The sequence below is a fragment of the Typopeltis vanoorti genome, chromosome 5, assembly GCF_054136105.1.
Source record: "Typopeltis vanoorti isolate ZY-2024b chromosome 5, IOZ_Tvanoo_1.0, whole genome shotgun sequence".
NCBI lineage: Eukaryota > Metazoa > Arthropoda > Arachnida > Uropygi > Thelyphonidae > Typopeltis > Typopeltis vanoorti.
The window spans coordinates 28,926,351-28,945,669 of NC_143553.1; the positions used below are offsets into that span (position 1 = coordinate 28,926,351).

A 19,319-nucleotide genomic window follows, 5' to 3' on the forward strand; every position below is an offset into this window, starting at 1 on the left:
CTGTACTTATAATCAACATATACAGTCCAAATATTATTTTTGTTATCCATCTCTGCATCCTCTTCAAGGTTACTTCATCACGCTCAAATCCCTATTTTCTGGATGGGCACAGAAATCTAGATGTGGTCTGATCAAAGCTTTATACAATGGGACCACCTAACTTTTATCTCTTGTGGTCAATGTCCTCCTCAACATTGTAGCAATTCTTTAAGATGCCTTTACATTCTTTGTAATATGTCCTTGAAACTTCAACTCTTTATCCACAATTACCCCCTTCCCTCTAAGGTCAGAGGAATAGCCAGTTCAGCTAAACACTCTTTTAGCACATGTGCTGATATCTCGTCAGTACCTATTGCTGAATTTTTATTCAATTTGTGCAACAGCTCTAATGCCTCGTTCTCATACATCTGTGTTTCTTCATCCAATGAAGAGGTAACATTGAGATCACTGTTGCGTACCCCAGGTTGATAGCTTTTAAAAAAATGGGCACTTGTTAGCTGAACAACCTCTTCTGTATCTGTAACCCTTACACCATCTGGATTTAGAAGAGTTATCCTTCATATTCAATCTGTCTTTTAGTTGCAGCATATAAATAGAATTCTTGTGGGTTGTCTTTAGCATGCCGAGCCAGTTTCTTTTCATACTCAGACTTTGCTTTCCATACAACACTTGTGACTATTCTAGCCTGCTGCTTATAGCATTCATAATACTCATCAGTTGGTCATAATTTCCTGCTTTGTAGGTCAGCATGTAACCTTTTCTGAATGGAACATTCATAAATGTAGTCGCTTCCCAAGTGAGTACTGCATGATCACTGTCACCAACCGTTGGCAGAATAGACATGTTTTTAATGGACACACCTTCTCACACTATAATCAAATCTAACACTCTTTAACCTCGAGTTCCTTCTCTCACATGCTGCTTGGGGAAGTTGTCATTTTCATGAGATTCTACTTCTACCCAATCAATATTTGGATAATTAGTCTCCCATTATGATTGCTCTTCTTGTGCTCATCTTTTCTATTTGGTGATGCATTTCTTTGTCCCTAGCAACTGATCCACCAGGTCTGTAACAACACCCCACTATGTAATTGATCTTGTTACATTCCACTTCCACTTAGATTCCAATGGGGTACTTAAGGGTCAAAGCTTGTATAACTGAGAGGAGACCTCCACATAGCCTTTAAAGGAATGCAGAGGACCGACCAGGGCTTCTGACCTAATGTCTAATCCTCACCTTCTCGTGGTGCACCCTATCAGATATCGACCTGGATACTGTATGAATGAGGATGAGCTGGCAATTTGGGATTTAGCCGACCAAATTGTATTCTTATTGGCTTAAACCACAATATTAAATGATGGTACAACAAGACAGAATTTCATGCCGGCTGGGGCATCGCTGGGTTAAACAAAGCTCCTGTTTTTTCACCAGGGAACCAGGGCAAACAGCGAAAAGTCAGCTACTGGAACAAATCCTAAAACACACCCCAATTCAATATCAGCAGCATTGAAGATCGGTACTGTGACAAAGAAATGGAGCTAAATGAGGAATTGAACAAGTACCAGATCGATATAATAGGGATGACTGAAACAAAAATGCCAAAAACTGGTGAGATCTTTCTGAGCAATAAATAAAAAATGTTATATTCAGGCAATGACACTCAAGGAAAAGGAGTAGCCATAGTATTCAGCACTAAATACGAGGCTAATGTTCTTGAATAGCAGGCAATTTCAAGTAGAGTGAGGTGGGCAAATATCAGAATGGGGAACTGGACAATGAGACTTATTTGTGCCTATGGTCCCACAGAAAGTTCTACTAAGGTAGAAGTGGAGGAATTTTTTGAGGAAGAAGCTGACATGATTAAAAATGAAAAGTTGGTCCTTGTTGGGGATCTAAATAGCAGAGTAGGAAATGATTGTCAGACATACAAAAATATTTTGGAGAAAAGAGCAAAGCTAATAATAATGGAAAATACTTGGTGGATTTCTGCTCAGGACATGGACTGATTATTAACACCATGTTCCAACATAAAAATGTGCACAAATTCACATTGAGAGAAGATGTAAATGTCTTGAAATCTGTATGTTCTTGTTGATAGTGATGTTTTCTCTCTGGTGCAGGACACTGGAGTGTACAGTGGATTTCAAATTGGAAGTGATCACCATTTAGTCTAGAGCAGGATAAATTGAATTTCATATTGAAAAGAAGAACATGTAAGAAAGTTTTAAAGCAAATAAAAGTTGAGCAGCTCTCAGATGTGAACTAGAATATACAAACATTATTCAAGAAAAAAACGATACAGTTTGAGAACAGGAACCAAACCTTGGAGATTCAGTGGCAAGCCTTGAAGAAAACCTGATTAATTCAGCCAGAGAGGCATGTGGTGAGGTTGTCTGCAAGGATAGAAAAATCAGGACTCCATGGTGAACACAGGAAGTTAAAGAGGCAGTGAAGGAAAAGAAGAAAGCATATCAAAGGTTCCTGGTAAATAAGTCAGCTTGTGCTCTTAGAAAATACAGAAACAAATGTAAGAAAGCTAAACACTATGTAAAACTAGCTAAACAAAACTCATGGGAAGACTTTGGTAAGAACATAGAAAATAAATATCAAGTAAGTGACAAGATGTTCTGGAGGTTATTGAAGAAGCTCAGAAATGGAGGAAAGAGTGCTGTAAAATAAAAGGAATTAGAGATGATAAAGGTGATATCAAAACTGAGAGAAAAGGATATCCTTGAAGTATGGAGTAATTACTTTGAAAAATTGCTAAATGAAACTACCGGCATGACAGCACAGTGGTAAAAACACTGACCAGGCATGCAGTCAGCAATACGTATCTATACTTAAAGTAGAAAAAGCCATCAAAAGCCTAAAATGTGGAAAGGCAGCAGGATTAGATGATATTCGACCAGAAATGCTCAAATATGGAGGTATAAAAGTTTACCAGTGGCTGCATTGCATAGTTCATAGGACAAATGCAAGGTCTGGACAGAGGGACGAATTCCAGATCATTAGAATAGATCATAGTACCCATATATAAAAAGGGAAATAAAACTGAATATGAAAATTGGAGGTATTTCTCTACTGAGTGTTCCGGGTAAGATTTACACCAGTATACTTGAGAAATGGTAGAGAAGGATTGTGGAAGAGAAGCTTGGTGAAGAACAAGCTGGATTCAGGCCAAATAGAGGCTATCAGAATCAGATTTTCACTTTACGACAAATAGTTGAAAAGTCATGGGAATATAACAAAGATCTGTATTTAAGTTTTGTAGATCTGGAAAAAGCATATGACAAGGTGGCAAAAGAGAAGCTATTCAAAACATTACAGTTGTATGGTGTCAGTGAAGCATTATATCAAGCAATACTTCATCTTTATTTGAGTTGTAAGTCAGCAGCTAGAATTGAAGGAAGTACAGGAAGATGGTTTAATGTTAAATCTGGTGTCAGACAAGAATGTACATTATCCCCTGTGTTATTCATTATCTATATGGACCACATTATGAAAAAGTGGTATTAAACTTGATATCGAAATTGGAGATGCTAATGTTAGCTCTTTGCTTTATGTTGATGATGTTATACTTCTAAATAAATCCACTACAAGTCTGCAAGATTCCCTGACTAAATTGAATAATTGTTTTAATAGATATGGTATGAAGGTCAGCAACAAGACAAAGACAATGAAAATAGGCAGAAACATTGAAAATATCAACTGCATTGTGAATGGAGAACAGTGGCGGCTCGTACATAAGCACTGCGACTCTGCAGCACTCCCAAGGAAAAAATGAAAAAATTAAATTTTGTCTGTGTTTATAAATAATAACAATACTTAAAACATTACATAAATGCAATACAACATTTTAAAGGTTACAGCTTATGTTTTGACATTGATTGAATAGTTAATAATTGGAATTGTTCGTTTAACGCTTTAGATTACGAAACAAATGCACTGCGATCAAATGCCGATATTCGTTTGTGCTTGTAATTGCACGTTGTGTCTTTAGATACACTGCCACTTGGGCAGTATATCATAAGCTTGCGCGCGTTATTTCTGTGAGATATGAAAGTTTATTATTGGTGCGTGTTCGTGGTAACTATTTTTTGTAAATGTTATTTTATTTTGTTAAAATAACATATAATCATTTATTTATTATAGATACAAGGCTGAATTATGACGAGTGTCACTATTGAAAATATGAAAAGAATTATATTATTTCAATTATCGTTACACAAAACAAATGCACTGCGATCTAACGCTGATATTCGTTTGTGCTTGTCATTGCTATTGATATGACACTCATATTATTGGTGTTTGTTCGTGGTGAGCATGAAATACTTTTAATAAAGCAATTTTTTAATATGTAAATTTATTTATTAATAAATTCGTTACTGATTAAGAAAAAAAAGTTTTTTTTTTTGTATATACAGCACCCCCACTTAAAATTTTCACTGGCCGCCACTGATGGAGAACCTCTAGAACAAATAAAACATTTCAGCTACTTAGGCATGATGAATCAAAAAAGCTGGTATGGTAAGAAGTCAACTGAATAAATTTATATGGAATAAGAGAGGAATTGGTCAAAACACTAAATAAGCTGTATACAAGACAGTGTTCAAACCAATTTTAACTTATGGATCTGAGAGCTGGGTTAGAAGTAAAACACTTGACCAAAGACTAGAGACCGCAGATATTAGAGTCCTGAGAAAGATTAGGGACATGAGCAGATAGCATCAATGGCAATATCATATTAAAAACAAGAATATTAGGAAAGAACTTGACATTGTTAGCATCCAAGAATGTGTTAGTAGAGTTAATCTCAGGTGGTATGGTCACTTAAACAGAATGGGAGAGGAAAGATTAGCAAAACAAGCTGCCAGGTTGGCAGGAAAAAGACCCAGAGGAAGACCAAGATATAGGTGGATTGATACAGTAAAAGTGCCTTAGAAAACAGAAGTATAAGATCTGATAATATTGGAGTCTTGACAGGTAACAGGTTGATTTGGAGGAAAATTGTAGATAGGAAGTTAGTGGTGATGTAAGATATTCATGTAGTACTATCATATCCTGTGCACCCCGTGAGGGTAAATGTCAGGAATTTGATGATGATGAGATTCCACTTCACACCAGATGGCTTCAAACTCACTGCCACATGAAATATTGTTAATAGTAGTAGTACTGTAATCATAGGTCTGAACTCTAACTGGATTCAAATCATCTGATATCATTAGCAGCATGCTCCCTCCTCTCTATCCTTCCTAAAAATACTGTACCCTTGACATGATACCAGTTAGTATGTCTGATTCTGATTGCAGATCTCACTAATACCTACAATCTGAGGTCGCAACATATTGACTAAGGCAACAAACTCTACCTCTTTGTTTCTGATACTCCTAGCATTCCTGTACAGACATAATAATCTACCTGTTTCTTATTCTGTATAATGTTGTCTACAGTCTGCCTGACACAATTGGACAACTTGCTATTCTTCTCTAATGCCTTATACATGTAGACATCTTTACACACACTTGATTGGTCTGCTCTGGACGAACAGAAAGCCGAAATCGTTCTCTCCTCATCAATATTTCCATACTAAAGCCCATTCCTGTCATTAACACAGTTATATAGCATTGTCGTTCATACATTCACACCATTCTTCCCTTTATGATTTAGTTTCTCTGACTCTCTGTGTTAGGTCTAATACCAGGTGTTAATTTTTCTAGACTCCTGATACCAAACGCATTTAGATGTAGGCCATCCTTCTTATACAAATCCAATCTTCCCTCAAACTCACTCCACATATCCAAAAACTTGCATCCATTCCTTCTACACAGCCTACACAATATTTAAGTTATTAAAGGATTTTATATAATAGACGCAGACTTTTTTCAGGTACATTGCAGGAGGGAGAGAACATGGCAGTCACTTATGGAAATTATGTAGAAGTGTGGTTAACAAGGGTGTCAGGGCTAGATTTTTTGCTAGTAGAGTGGATGGAATGGGTTGCCAAAGGTAGTTATGAGTGCTTTGTCAATGAATGAGTTTAAGGAAAGGTATGATAGATATTGTGTGAATAATGGCTTGTTTGTGAGTAAAGGATTTCTCACAATGAGTCTGAGTCCATGAAGATTCTTGTGTAATGATGATAATATGTTGATGTAAATTTACTCCAGGAAATTGAAGCTAGAAATTTGGAGATGCTGGTGTATAGGAAGTTGAAGTTAAGAGGGCATATTACAAAAGTAGCCAAGACTCATAGGGTTACTTGGTTACTGAAGAAAACAGTGAACACAGAGATAAGTTAGTTATCATTACTCTTTATAAGGCTTTGGTATACTGTTACATGTGGATTACTGTGCACTGATCTAGTCGTCTAGGTTTCTATGAAATTAGGAAATGATGGTAAGGAACCATAAGTGAGTGATGGTGAGTTGTCTGTACAGTGCCAAGGATAGATTGAGGATTTGTGAGTTGAAAAAGTTGCATATGTTACTAAAAGGGTTTATAGGATTGATATGGAGGAAAATTTTCATTACTTGACTGGGGGAGGAGGAGAAGAACAAGAGTTTAGTTAGCAAGGCTGCATATTTTTTGCTAACTGAACTCTTTTCACTGCAAAGACGCTGATTTTCACCGTGCAGACACTGCAAAGCACTGATTCAGGCTAACTAAACAAGTTAGCCTGAATCAGTGCTTTGCAGTGTCTGCATGGTTAGCCTAGTGGCTATGCACTTCGCAACCATATGCCTGGGGAAGGAGTGTCCTGGGTTTGATTCCCGTTGCCGACGTGAGGAGCTTAAGGATCTTCCTCAGCCATAGCCAAGTTAGCCAGTCTTGGGCATGGACAGCAGGGTTTTTTCCCAGTTTATCTGGTGTTTTTCATCCCGCAAGCAGGCAAACCAGTCCTGGAACACACGGATCTACAGCCATAAATACTTAACCCCCCCATGAGGAGGCTTAACTCACCTCAATAGGGATGGGGGAGAAAAGGGAGGAAACTCCATATGAATAAATAAATAGTGCTTTGCAGTGAATATTTTGAAGAAAGTTAGTGTTGACCTCTTGCAATGAGTCAACTGACTTCATAGAGATTTTATGCAATAGTAATCATAAATATCAGGTGTTTCATGCTTGGGCAAGTTTGCACTTAATATATACTCTCTGATTGGGAGCCTTCTTGGATCAAATGTGCAGTTATACATTCTTATTTTAACTATTAACTCTTGCATGGTACAAGAGTTACTAGCATCAAATATTTTACCAAACAATCAGATAAGTCTTAGAGTAGTTTATTCAATGCTGGAAAAATAGTGTATTGATAGCTCAATTACTTGGTATCTTCAATACATAATATACCCAAATTAAAAAACTTTCTACATCTATCTCTCATCCTGATATTTTATATTTAAATTATATATATATATATATATATATATATATATATATATATATACACAGGGTGTTTGGGATAAATTTGACAGTTTCGTAAGGAAAAAGAAAATCTTCTTTGTATCTATTAAATTTAATGAATTGACAAAAAAACATTACAGGCAGAGTTAATTACAATACTATCAACAAGATTTACTCAAAATAACCACCATTAGCATCGATCACAGCTTCAATTCTGCTTCGGAACCTCGAACAAGCTGATGCTACAGTCTCCCTGGGAAGGGCCGCAAAAACTGTTTTAATTTTATCCATTAACTGGGCTTTTGTATTACTGGAAGTGCGATTGGTGTCTTTTTCAACTGCGCCCCATACAAAATAATCCATGGGGTTAAGGTCTGGGGAGTTTGGAGGCCAAACATTTGGACTGGTGAAGTCGTAGAAATTTTCAGACAACCATTTTTGACTTTTCCCAGAGGTGTGGCAAGGGGCCGAATCCTGCTGCCATACATACGGCCTACCATTGGCTACCCTTGTTATCCAGGGCTTGACTACAGTTAGCAACTCCACGAACAAAGCCCGAATTCCAATGCCAGGGTTCTTCAACACCTGTTCCTGCAGATTTGCGAGGAATTCTGCTGTACGAACGCAATCAGATCATCTGCTAGGGATCTTTCTTCTTGCTACATCCTCGTAGTCACCATTGCAAGTCTCTAGTTCATGCCTGATTGTTTTTACTGTATTCAGGGAGCATTGGGCAGCAGTCGTAATATCCTTATTTTGATGGCGGGCACGAATCATCATGATACAAGTTATTCTCTTCCATGATTCAGGTGGGTTCCAGCTATCCATCCTTTCTGACATCTTGTATATGAATGAAGAAGGGTCCAAACTTTTAAATGAAGAGAAGTGTGTGTTAATACATGTAACTTACGGAAAAATATAATTAATTATAAATATGTCAAATTTATCCCGAACACCCTGTATATATATATATATATATGTGGAAAGTTTTTTAACTTGGGTATATTATGTATTGAAGATACCAAGTAATTTTCATGATCAGAGCTTAATCCACCTTTATCACGAGTTGCCCAGACTTGCACTACGTGCAGGCACAAACTTGACTTGTCTGTTTGCTCACTTGGGAAATAGGATTAAAAACCAAGTTTATATAAAATTACTTGGTATCTTCAATACATAATATACCCAAGTTAAAAAATTTTCTACATCTATCTCTCATCCTGATATTTTATATTTAATAAGGTCAAAGCACCTTGGGGCAACCTGTTTTGGTAAAATTCATAAGAAGCTCTGCATTACTTCAACCTTAGCATTGTCAGATCTGGCTCCCACTGACGAGACCTCAATAAAGGTCGAAACCGGTATGGGTAGTGACCATTGCCTTTAATGCATAGCATCATACATCTCCACAAGGGGATGTGCTTTACATTAAAGGAAAAATACTAAGGAAAACGATCAGAGCTTAATCCACCTTTACCACAAGTTGCCCAGAGTGCACTACCATGAGTTGCCTGGAGTGGCACTACCATGAGTTGCCTCAGACTTGCACCACGTGCAGGCGCAAACTTGACTTACTTGTCTGTTTGCTCACTTGGGAAATAGGATTAAAAACCAAGTTTATATAAAATTACTTGGTATCTTCAATATATATATATATATATATATTATATTATATCATTTATTTTTTTCAAAGAAATCTTTAGTGTTTAAATTTAACATATTAGAAAAATTAACATACTAAAATTGTACATATCAGAAGTCCAGATAATCAGGTTATGCCAGTTTATAGAGTAACAGCTTTTTTATTATTATTATTATTTAAACTGTGCAATCAAATTGATTTATGTTTTTAGAATTGCATCTCCATTGGCTATTTTGTACAGCACTTCAACAATGGAACACCACCACTTTGACCACTGCATAATGATCTTGAACAGTGAGGTAAGAATTATTATTTTTATGAGGGAGGAGCTGAGAAGTTCTGAAAAACACCTAGAGCAAAAATGATATTAAAGCAACTGATATAACCATAAGAAAGAACATATTTTAAAACCCTTTAACCTCCTGTATTTCATCGAATTGTAATAATTTGTTCTTTTTCTTTTATTTTTATTCTAGGCATTTATCAGAACTCTCCCCCCCCTTGTATTATTATTATATGATAATTTCTTGGAGACATGATATTTTTTTTATTTATTTTTATTTTTTTTTAACATTTAACATTTTATTATTTCTCAGATAAATTATTTACATTATATGAACACAATTATGCATAACAAATACTTTCTCGTATATAAAGTTTTTTTAAAAAAATAATAACAATAACTGTTTACAACGTATATTATTATAATATTCATAATGATGATTATTACAGATGTTTCTTTGCAATTTTATACTCTATATATACAATATCAATAGATATAATCACTCTATATTGCATTCTTTTGTTACAGTTATTACATACATTACATACGTTTGATTACATAGGATATACATTACTTACCTTTGTTTACATATGATACTTACATTACATATATTGGTTTACATGTGATACGTACATTACATGCATTTGGTTACATATGATACATCTTGGATGAGAACTAATTTCTCTGCTTTCATCCTTGAAGCTTATATGTAAGCTTATCTGAGGATGACACCAGTTGGTTATTATTTATTGTTTTTTTTTTTTTACTGTGTTGGGAAGCTATGAAATTTATGATTGAGAAATTTGCACGCACGCACACACGCACAATAACTTCGAATGTATTGATGCATTGCTGAACTGGAAGCCTGAATGAATATATTGTGTTTCATTAAGTTTGTATAGTATTTTGGGTGCATGTTTCTTGTTCATAGTATGTCCTTAGAGCTCTTTTCAGGCTATTGCAGTTTGTAAGGTTTCTGTATTCAAAAGTTAATTTGTTTATCATGTCTGGGATGTAGAAGTTTCATGTGGCCTTTCCGTAGTGATTATTGTATTTATATGTGATATAATTAGTTGTCTGAGGTCTTGTTATATGGTATGTATTTCTCACTGTCCTGTAGTTAGCATCAAAATAATGTTTTAGCAAAGCTGCATAGCGACAAATGTTTTGCTGTCAGTATTTTGTGTTCTGACATTGCAGTGTATATAAGGTCATTATTTTCTCTTTGTTCCCAAAAGATCAGTTTTTATCATTTTGTACTGTAGCGACATTAATCTATTTAATTTGTAGGGTGCACAGAAAGCATATGTTGTTATAGCATATCTTAGTATATTTTGGCATAGTGCTTAGTATATTAGTTTAGGTATATGGGAACTATGTCTTTTAACCTGTAGAGTTTGCCACTTATTGTTTGGAGTCTGTTGTGTAGATGGTTTATGTGGCTATTCCAGTTCAAATCTGAATCGAAGTAAATTCCAAGGTATCATATTGTTATATTGTTTCAACCTGAGTGATTGTAGTGGTTTTGCTGTTCTGTGTGTTTTATATGTTGGAAAGTGGATGTTGGATGGTTATATATTTGTTATCAGCTGGTCGAGTCAGTGTATTTCTGAATATCATTAATTTTGTCTTTTCTGAGTTTAGGTGTATGGAGTTTTTTGTGAGCCTGTCTATGATCAGATTTATGTCATGTTGCATATTTGTTTGGGCTATGCTTGCATTATTATGGATGGATATTATTGCTGTATCATCTGCGTATTGGGATATCTTACCTTTGAGTGGTAGCTGATTAATATTGTGCATGTAAATGTTGAATAGAGTTGGGGAGAGTACAGCTCCCTGTGGTACTCCACAGGTTACTAGTAGCTCTTTGCTTCGGGTTGACCCGATACATGTGATATGCTTTCTTTTTTGAAGGTAGTTTGTAAACCACCTGTGAAGAGGCGGCCCATCTATTCCAACATGCCTCAGCTTTTCTAACAAGGTTTCATGTGTGAGTGTATCGAATGCTTTAATTAAATCAATAAAGACTACCATGGCTATTTTGTTTTTGTCTAAGGCGGTATTAATTACATCTGTAAAGTCTTCAGTATTATCCGCTCCATAATTTGCTTGATAATTGGTAATGTTGCTATGGGTCTGTAATTACTGATTAAATTTCTTTTTCCATGTTTGTATATGGGTGAGATTATGGCAGTCTTTACCATACTTGGTATCTGTCCTGTTTTAAATATTTTATTTATTAATTTTATTAGGATAGGACTTAAACTAGTTGCATGTTGCTTTATATCTTTAGATCTTATACCATCAATTCCTGGGCCTATTTTGTTTTTTTATATCTTTAGATCTTTAGATCTTATATCTTTATATCTTTAGATCTTATACCATCAATTCCTGGGCCTATTTTGTTTTTGTCTAAGGCGGTATTAATTACATCTGTAAAGTCTTCCAAGAGAGATGTTGTTCCCTTATTTTTCTGAAAACCATATTGTGTTTTGAGGATAATATGAAAGGTCTATGTGAGTTTCTTCAGTATTATCCGCTCCATAATTTGCTTGATAATTGGTAATGTTGCTATGGGTCTGTAATTACTGATTAAATTTCTTTTTCCATGTTTGTATATGGGTGTGATTATGGCAGTCTTTAGCATACTTGGTATCTGTCCTGTTTTAAATATTTTATTTATTAATTTTATTAGGATAGGACTTAAACTAGTTGCATGTTGCTTTATATCTTCAGATCTTATACCATCAATTCCTGGGCCTTTGTTTGGTTTGATTTGATGTATTGCAGAGAGAAGTTCTGCTTCTTTTATGGTTGGGAACCATAATGTCTGTTTTGATTGTGGTCCAAGTGGAGGGTCACGTTTTGTTTAATTTGTTTAATTACGTTTGATCGTTTGAATGTTAAATTAATTAATTTGTTTAATTATGAAATCGTTATTATTAGACCTGATAACTTGCAGAAAAAAAAATGGTGGCGGCATTGTCATTCCTTAATTTTAATTTAGATTTCAGTCGTTTTGTTAAGTGTGAGGTCTGTTATGTGTATTCCTTCGATTACATAAATGATTTGTGAATGTTTAGCGCGGATGGAAGAAGGATGTGTGCGAAGTGTGGCCTGAATGAGGATCTGATGAATGCAAATATGAAATTGATGACAGAAAGTGTTAGTAACAAGAATGGCATAGGAAACATGAGTGCATCTTTGAAAGAGAGGCGAAAAAATGTTAAAAAATCATTATAAAGGAAAAAGAGCGATTTGAAAACTGTAATGGATGTTAAAAGGGACAAAAGTGAGGCAAGCGTGGCGGAAGGAAACAAAATTGAGAAAACGAATGAAACTAGAAATGGTGTGATGCAGAAATCGAAATAATGAATGATAGCGAAAAAAGAATGAATGATGGCGAAAGTTGGACGCATGTTAGACCGAAAGTACGGAAACAAAGAAAGGTAAATGAGAGTGAAAGTAAGAAGAATGATAGCGAAAGTTGGACGTATGTTGGACTGAAAGTGCAGAAACAAAGAAGGATGAATGAGAGTGAAAGTGAGAAGAGGGGGTCGAGAGTTAGAAAGATTTAATGATAGAGAGAATGTGTCATGAGATCCAGAAGTTGAATTGGATTGGATGAGACAAGAAATGAAATGGATGTGGAATGAAATTAAGAAAATTCAGGTCAAAACTATTTAAATAAATCATGATGGCATGAAAGAGTTAACGAAAGATGAGCGAGTGATGTTGTATGGCGACTCCATTATTAAAGGTGTGCTAGAGGATAGAATGCACAAAGTATATTTTCCAGGCGGTAAAATGAGTAGAGTGATTGAAGCATTGGATATGAGGCGGGAGCGAGCAAAAGAGTTAATAGTGTTAATTGGTACATATGATTTGAGAGAGAACAAAGAGCGTGTCAGAATGGATATCAGGAGGCTGCTTGGAAGGATAAAAGAGAATAGTCTGACAGGAAGGGTAGTCAGTGTGCTGCCTAGGTATGACTGTGGTGAAATGAGGTGGAGAGCAAGGATTATGAATGATATGCTGGCTGAAATGTGTGAGGAGATGGGAGTACAGTTTGAATGTGTGGAATGAGTTTGAGGGACAAAGTGAGCTGTATGGTAACGATGGACTGCATTTGAGTGGTTATGGTGTGAGTCGCTTGGAGAGACTGCTGCTGGAAGGTGGAGAAGTGAATAGAGAGAATGAATCAGATTGAGAGGGGAGAGTGATGTGGAAGAGCAGGAGAGTAAGACAGGAGAGATCGTAGAAGTGGATATGAATGGGGAAGTGAGTGGTATGAGTATAGAAAATGAGAGAATGGGTGTGCAAAAGGAACAGGGAAACGGGGAGGCTCAGGGTGGACAGGGGTACACAGCGTGAGAAAGGTAGATGCTCCAAGAGGAGATGAGAGCATGTGTAGGCAGGAAAGGAATGGGATGACCAGGGATCAAGAGGAAACAGTTGGAATTGAAAAGGGTTCTAAAATGAAGAAGCAGAAAGGGAAATGGCCGCAGTCTAGCATGGAGAGATCACATCGAGTGAGAGGTATCAGTGGAACTAGCTGTAGACAGAAATGAGCTGTTGTGTTTGTATACCAATTCTAGAAGTATAAGAAACAAGGCAGATGAAATGGTTGCACTAATTTCATCTGTTCACCCAAAGATTGTCGGAATAAGTGAGACATGGTTTGAAGAGGATGACATCCCGACAGGAATAGACGTGGAAGGGTATGATGTGTTTCGTGAGGATAGAAGGGGTAAAAATGGGAGGGGGAGTGCTATTGATGATAGAAAAAGAGTTATGTCCATACATAGTAGAGATGCAAGAGGGAAATAGTGCCAGTGGTTTTGAGGCAGTAAGGTGTGAGATAGAGGTGAATGGAATCAAATACTTGGTGGTATGTTGTTATAGACCAGGTAATGTGGATGGTGGTGATAGCGAAATGTATAGTCTAATTAGCCAAGCAAATAAGAAAAGGGTGATCATTATGGGTGATTTTAATTATGACAATATAGACTGGAATGATGAGATAGCAACTGGAAGTAAAGAAAATGAGTTTCTTCAGTTTTTGAGGGATAACTACCTCAGAAAGTATGTAACATAAGGTACACGAGGATTAAGGGTCTTGGATTTGGTCATCTCATCAGAGGATGTAATTATAAATGAGGTGTCAAATCATCCACCAATTCATGAGAGTGACCATGAGGTGATTACCTGGGTGGTTGCCAGCAGTGAGAGGACCCCTGTGAGAAAAGGGTATTTGTGAAACTACAATGGGGGATGATTATGAAGAGCTCAGGAGACAGCTAGCGAGTGTAGCATGGAATGAGGAGTTAGCTGAAAAAGAGATCAATCAGGGGGATTTTCAAAAACTATCTAGCAGATACAATGTCTAAATGTATTCCATGGGTGAGAAGGTTAAATAAGGTAGGTGTGAGATGGATGAATAAAGAGATCAAGCATGCGATACAGAGAAAAAGGGCATTGTGGAGGCTGCATAAGAGAAGTGGAAATGACCAATTTCATGAGGTCTACAAAGACCAGGCAAGGAATGTGACTTGCTTGGTGAGAGTAGCTAAAGAGAGGTATGAATAACAGTTAGCTAATGAAGCCAAAAAGAATCCTAGGGAGTTCTTTCGATATGTAGCCAGCAAAAGAAAGAATGATTATGGAAGGATGACATTGATTGGAGAAAATGGTATAAAGACATCTGTTGCAGAATGTGTGATGGATGATACTTAATGAGCAGTTCATACAGGTCTTTCAATCTTGTGAATGTGACTTCATGGAGAGATTGAGAGCAGTTGATGATGTGGAGGAGAGACTGACTGTAAGTGAGCAAGAGGTGTTTGGGAAGTTGAGTAAACTAGATGTAAATAAGGCTGTGGGACTTGATAATATTTCACTGCGTATTCTGAAGGAAAGTGCCAGAGAGTTGATACCTGCCTTGACATATTTTTTTAATATGAGTCTTGCATTTGGTCAAGTACCTAAGGAGGACAAGATTGTGCCACTTCATAAAAGAGGTGATCAAACTCAAGCATCAAACTATAGGCGTATCTGTGTGTCAGGTGTTGTGGTTAAGTTGTTGGAGAAGCTTGTGAGAACTAGGATCCAGAGTTGGATAGACAACAATGATATAATCTTTGATGGACAGCATGGATTTGCTAAAGGGAGGTCATGTTTTAGTAATCTACTTCCTTATTACAATAAAGTGACTGCTTCCTTGGACAGAGGAGAAGGATACACAGTAATATACTTGGATTTTGCAAAAGCTTTTGATAGAGTACCTCATGATAAGTTGACAGCTAAACTAGAGCAGATGGGGTTGGATTTTAGATTGGTGCATTGGATTGGAGACTGGCTATCTGATAGGTATCAACAAGTTGTGTATTGGGGTGTGATATCCAGGAAAAGTAAAGTCACTAGTGGAGTGCCTCAGGGGTCTGTTTTAGGGCCAGTATTTAACTTGTATATTAATGATATTGACGAAGATTTGGATGGAGATATTCAGTTGTTTGCAGATGATGCAAAGTTGGGATGAACCATAAAGAGTAGTAAAGATGTTGTGGCCTTGCAAGCAGACTTGAATAAATTGAGTGATTGGGCACGGAAATGGGGATGTGAGTTCAATGTTGCAAAATGTAAGGTTTTAAAATTTGGAAAACAAAGATGGGATGCAGAATTTATGCTTGGTGAGAATATATTGTTGGAGGTAGAGGGAAATAAGAGATCTGGGGGTGATAGTGGATAAGGATCTAAAATTTAGGGAACACATCACCAAAATTGTGAAGACAACACAAAGGCTTCTGGGAATGATGCGGAGGACACTGACGTGTAGAAGTAGGGAGATTCTTGTTCCATTGTAAAGGCTTTGATTAGGCCACACATGGACTATTTTGCCCCAGATTTGGTCACCGGGTTTTCAGAAGGATGAAGAGATGTTGGAAACGGTCCAAAGGCGACTGACTAAGGTAGTTTCTGACCTCTGGAATGTTGAGTATGAGGAACGATTGAGAAGATGTAATTTGCAGAGTCTGGTGGAGAGGAGGAAGAGGGGAGATATGATAGAGACCTACAAGTTGGTAAGGGATTGTTATAGGATCAGTGGTGGAGAAGTTCTACAGAGAATAGTGGGAGATCATGGAAGAACCAGAGGTCATCCCTGGAAACAGTATAAAGAGGGTGTGAGTAGGGGAGTGAGAGGCAGGTTTTTTTCGTGCAGAGTTGTGAATGATTGGAATGCCTTGCCTGAGAGTGTGGTGTCTGCAAGGAGTTTGAGTGTGTTTAAGGCTCGGTATGATGAGATGTGTGTGTGATAAAAGGACCTCCCAGATGAGTCTTTGACTCTATGAGGTCTTGGAGTAGTAATAATAATAATTTGATTGATAATTGGTAATGTTGCTATGGGTCTGTAATTGCTGATTAAAAATCTTTTTCCATGTTTGTATATGGGTGTGATTATGGCGGTCTTTAGCATGCTTGGTATCTGTCCTGTTTTAAATATTTTATTTATTAATTTTAGTAGGATAGGACTTAAACTAGTTGCATGTTGCTTTATATCTTTAGGTCTTATACCATCAATTCCTGGGCCTTTGTTTGGTTTGATTTGATGTATTGCAGAGAGAAGTTCTGCTTCTTTTATGGTTGGGAACCATAATGTCTGTTTTGATTGTGGTCCAAGTGGAGGGTTGCGTTTTGTGATTGGGGGATTATTTCTGCGCAGTTCTTGGATGGAGTCTGCAAAGTATTGGTTAAAGTCATTTGCTAGTTGTTGGATAGATTTTGCATCTTTCATGAAGCTGTGTTTTATCGTTTCGGAGGCGATGGTGTTGGAAATACAATCTAGCATCTCATTGATCAGATGCAACACAAAATTTCATGTTGTTTTGTGCAGAGGTTAGTTTGTCTCTGTAGTAATATAGTAATAATAATTTTATAATTTGGGGAGACTCAAATTATACTACTATTTGACCAACTATTATATACACAAAACCTATTATACCTCTCCTTAAACTCATTCACTGTCAGGGAACTCATAACTAATTCTGGAAATTCATTCCCCTCCTTCACCATTCTTCATGCAAAAAAAAACCAGTCTGCATGAACCCTTACTAACCACACTCTTACTCAATTTCCACTGATGATCTGAGTTTGCTATTTGTCATATATTGAAAAATTTTTCTTTGCATCAATTTTGTAACACTTACAAAATTTACAAAGTTTAGTTGATAGGTGGAAGAGACATCATGATAAAACTTTTAAGTTTTATCATGATGTCTCTTCCACCTATCAACTAAACTTTGTAACCAAGACACACCTTCAATCTATCCTCATAAGGAGCATTCCACAGACTTGTAACCAGGTTGGTTGGTGACCTGTCTCTGAATTCTCTCTACAACCTGTTCACCCCAAAGAAATTTGTGTGACCAAATATGTGTGCATAGTAGTCAAGATGTAGCTGAATCATAGCCTTATAAAGAGGGATAATAACTTCCCTTTGTTAGTGTATTTTTCAACATTCAGGTAATCCTTTGAGCCATTTTACCAACTTTTGCAATATGCCTTCTGAACATCAACTCTGTTTACCATTATCCCCAAGTCTCTAGCTTCAGTTTCCTGTAATTTAGTACTATCAAAGTGATACACAGTATGCAACCTTTATCCCAAAAGTAACCATAACCTTACATTTTGCAACATTAAATTGACAATCATTATCCTTTGTCCACAATGACAGTTTATTTAAATTAACCTGCAGAATATCTATATCACCATTATCAACTATTACCCTCCTCAGTTTTGCATAATTAGCAACCAACTGAACATTCATCCTTAAATCGTTCCCCACATCACTAATATAGAAATTAGAGTAGCAACCTACAGTACTACACCAGTCGACCTGATTCTTCTAGATTCCACTCCATCATATATTTCTCTGGTGTATGTTGTCAGCCATTTCCCCACTCACCATGCTACTAGCTTCATATCCATTCCCATTTGTTCAAATTTTTGTAATAGTTTTCAATGTAGTATTCATCTCAAAGTCCAGCAGTATCATGGTGTAGACATTTCCTTTATGCAATTCTGCTTTTTCCTTATAAAGTGTGATTAAATTATTAAGGCAGGACCTACCCTTTACAAAGTTGTGCTCCCCACTATTGAGTAAATATATCCCTATCTGATCTGATTCACCCATTGTTCAATTTTACCGTTAACCAACTTTTCCATTTTTCCAGGTGGTAAAATGAATAGAGTGATTGAGACATTGGATATGAGAAGGAAGTGAGCAAGAGAGTTGATAGTTTTAATATTCATTTTTCCAGGCTGTGAAATGAGTACAGTGATTGAGGCATTGGATATGAGAAGGAAGTGAGCAAGAGAGTTGATAGTTTTAATAGGTATGAATGACATGACTTCACTGAGAACAAAGAACACGTCAGAATGGATATCAGGAGGTTGCTTAGACTGATAAAAGAGAATAGTGTGATAGGAATGATAGCAAGTGTGTTGCCTAGGTATGACAGTGGTGAGATGAGGCAGAGAGCAAGTATTATGAATTATATGTTAGCTGAAATGTATGAGGAGAAAGGAGTACAGTTTGTTAATGTGTGGAATGAATTTGAAGGACGAAGTGAACTATATAAGAATGATGGACTGCATTTGAGTGATTTTGGTGCGAGTTTCTTGGAGAGACTGCTGCTGGAAGGTAGAGAAGTGAGTACATAATGAATCTGATCAAGTGGGAAGTGATGTGGAAGAGCAGAAGAGTAAGACAGGAGAGATTAAAGAGGTGGTTATGAATGAGGAAGTGAGTGGCATGAGTATAAAGAATGAGAGAATGGGTGTGCAAGAGAAATGGGGAGACTCAGGGTGGACAGGGGAACACAGCATGAGAAAGGTGGATACTCCAAGAGGATGCGAATGCATCTGTAGACAGGAAAGGAATGGGAGGACTTGGGATCAAGAGAAAACAGCTGGACTTGAAGAGAGTT

The 19,319-nt window shown here is 36.7% G+C and overlaps 1 protein-coding gene across 1 annotated transcript in view; it reads left to right on the forward strand.

Moving 5' to 3' along the window:
* LOC150106277 (cGMP-specific 3',5'-cyclic phosphodiesterase-like) overlaps window positions 1–19,319 on the forward strand; it is a 474,780-nt gene that overhangs the window by 318,706 nt on the left and 136,755 nt on the right. The window contains exon 14 of the mRNA XM_090392969.1: window positions 9,259–9,346. Coding sequence (XP_090249095.1) covers window positions 9,259–9,346 — 88 coding nt within the window. The remainder of the gene's footprint in view (window positions 1–9,258; window positions 9,347–19,319) is intronic.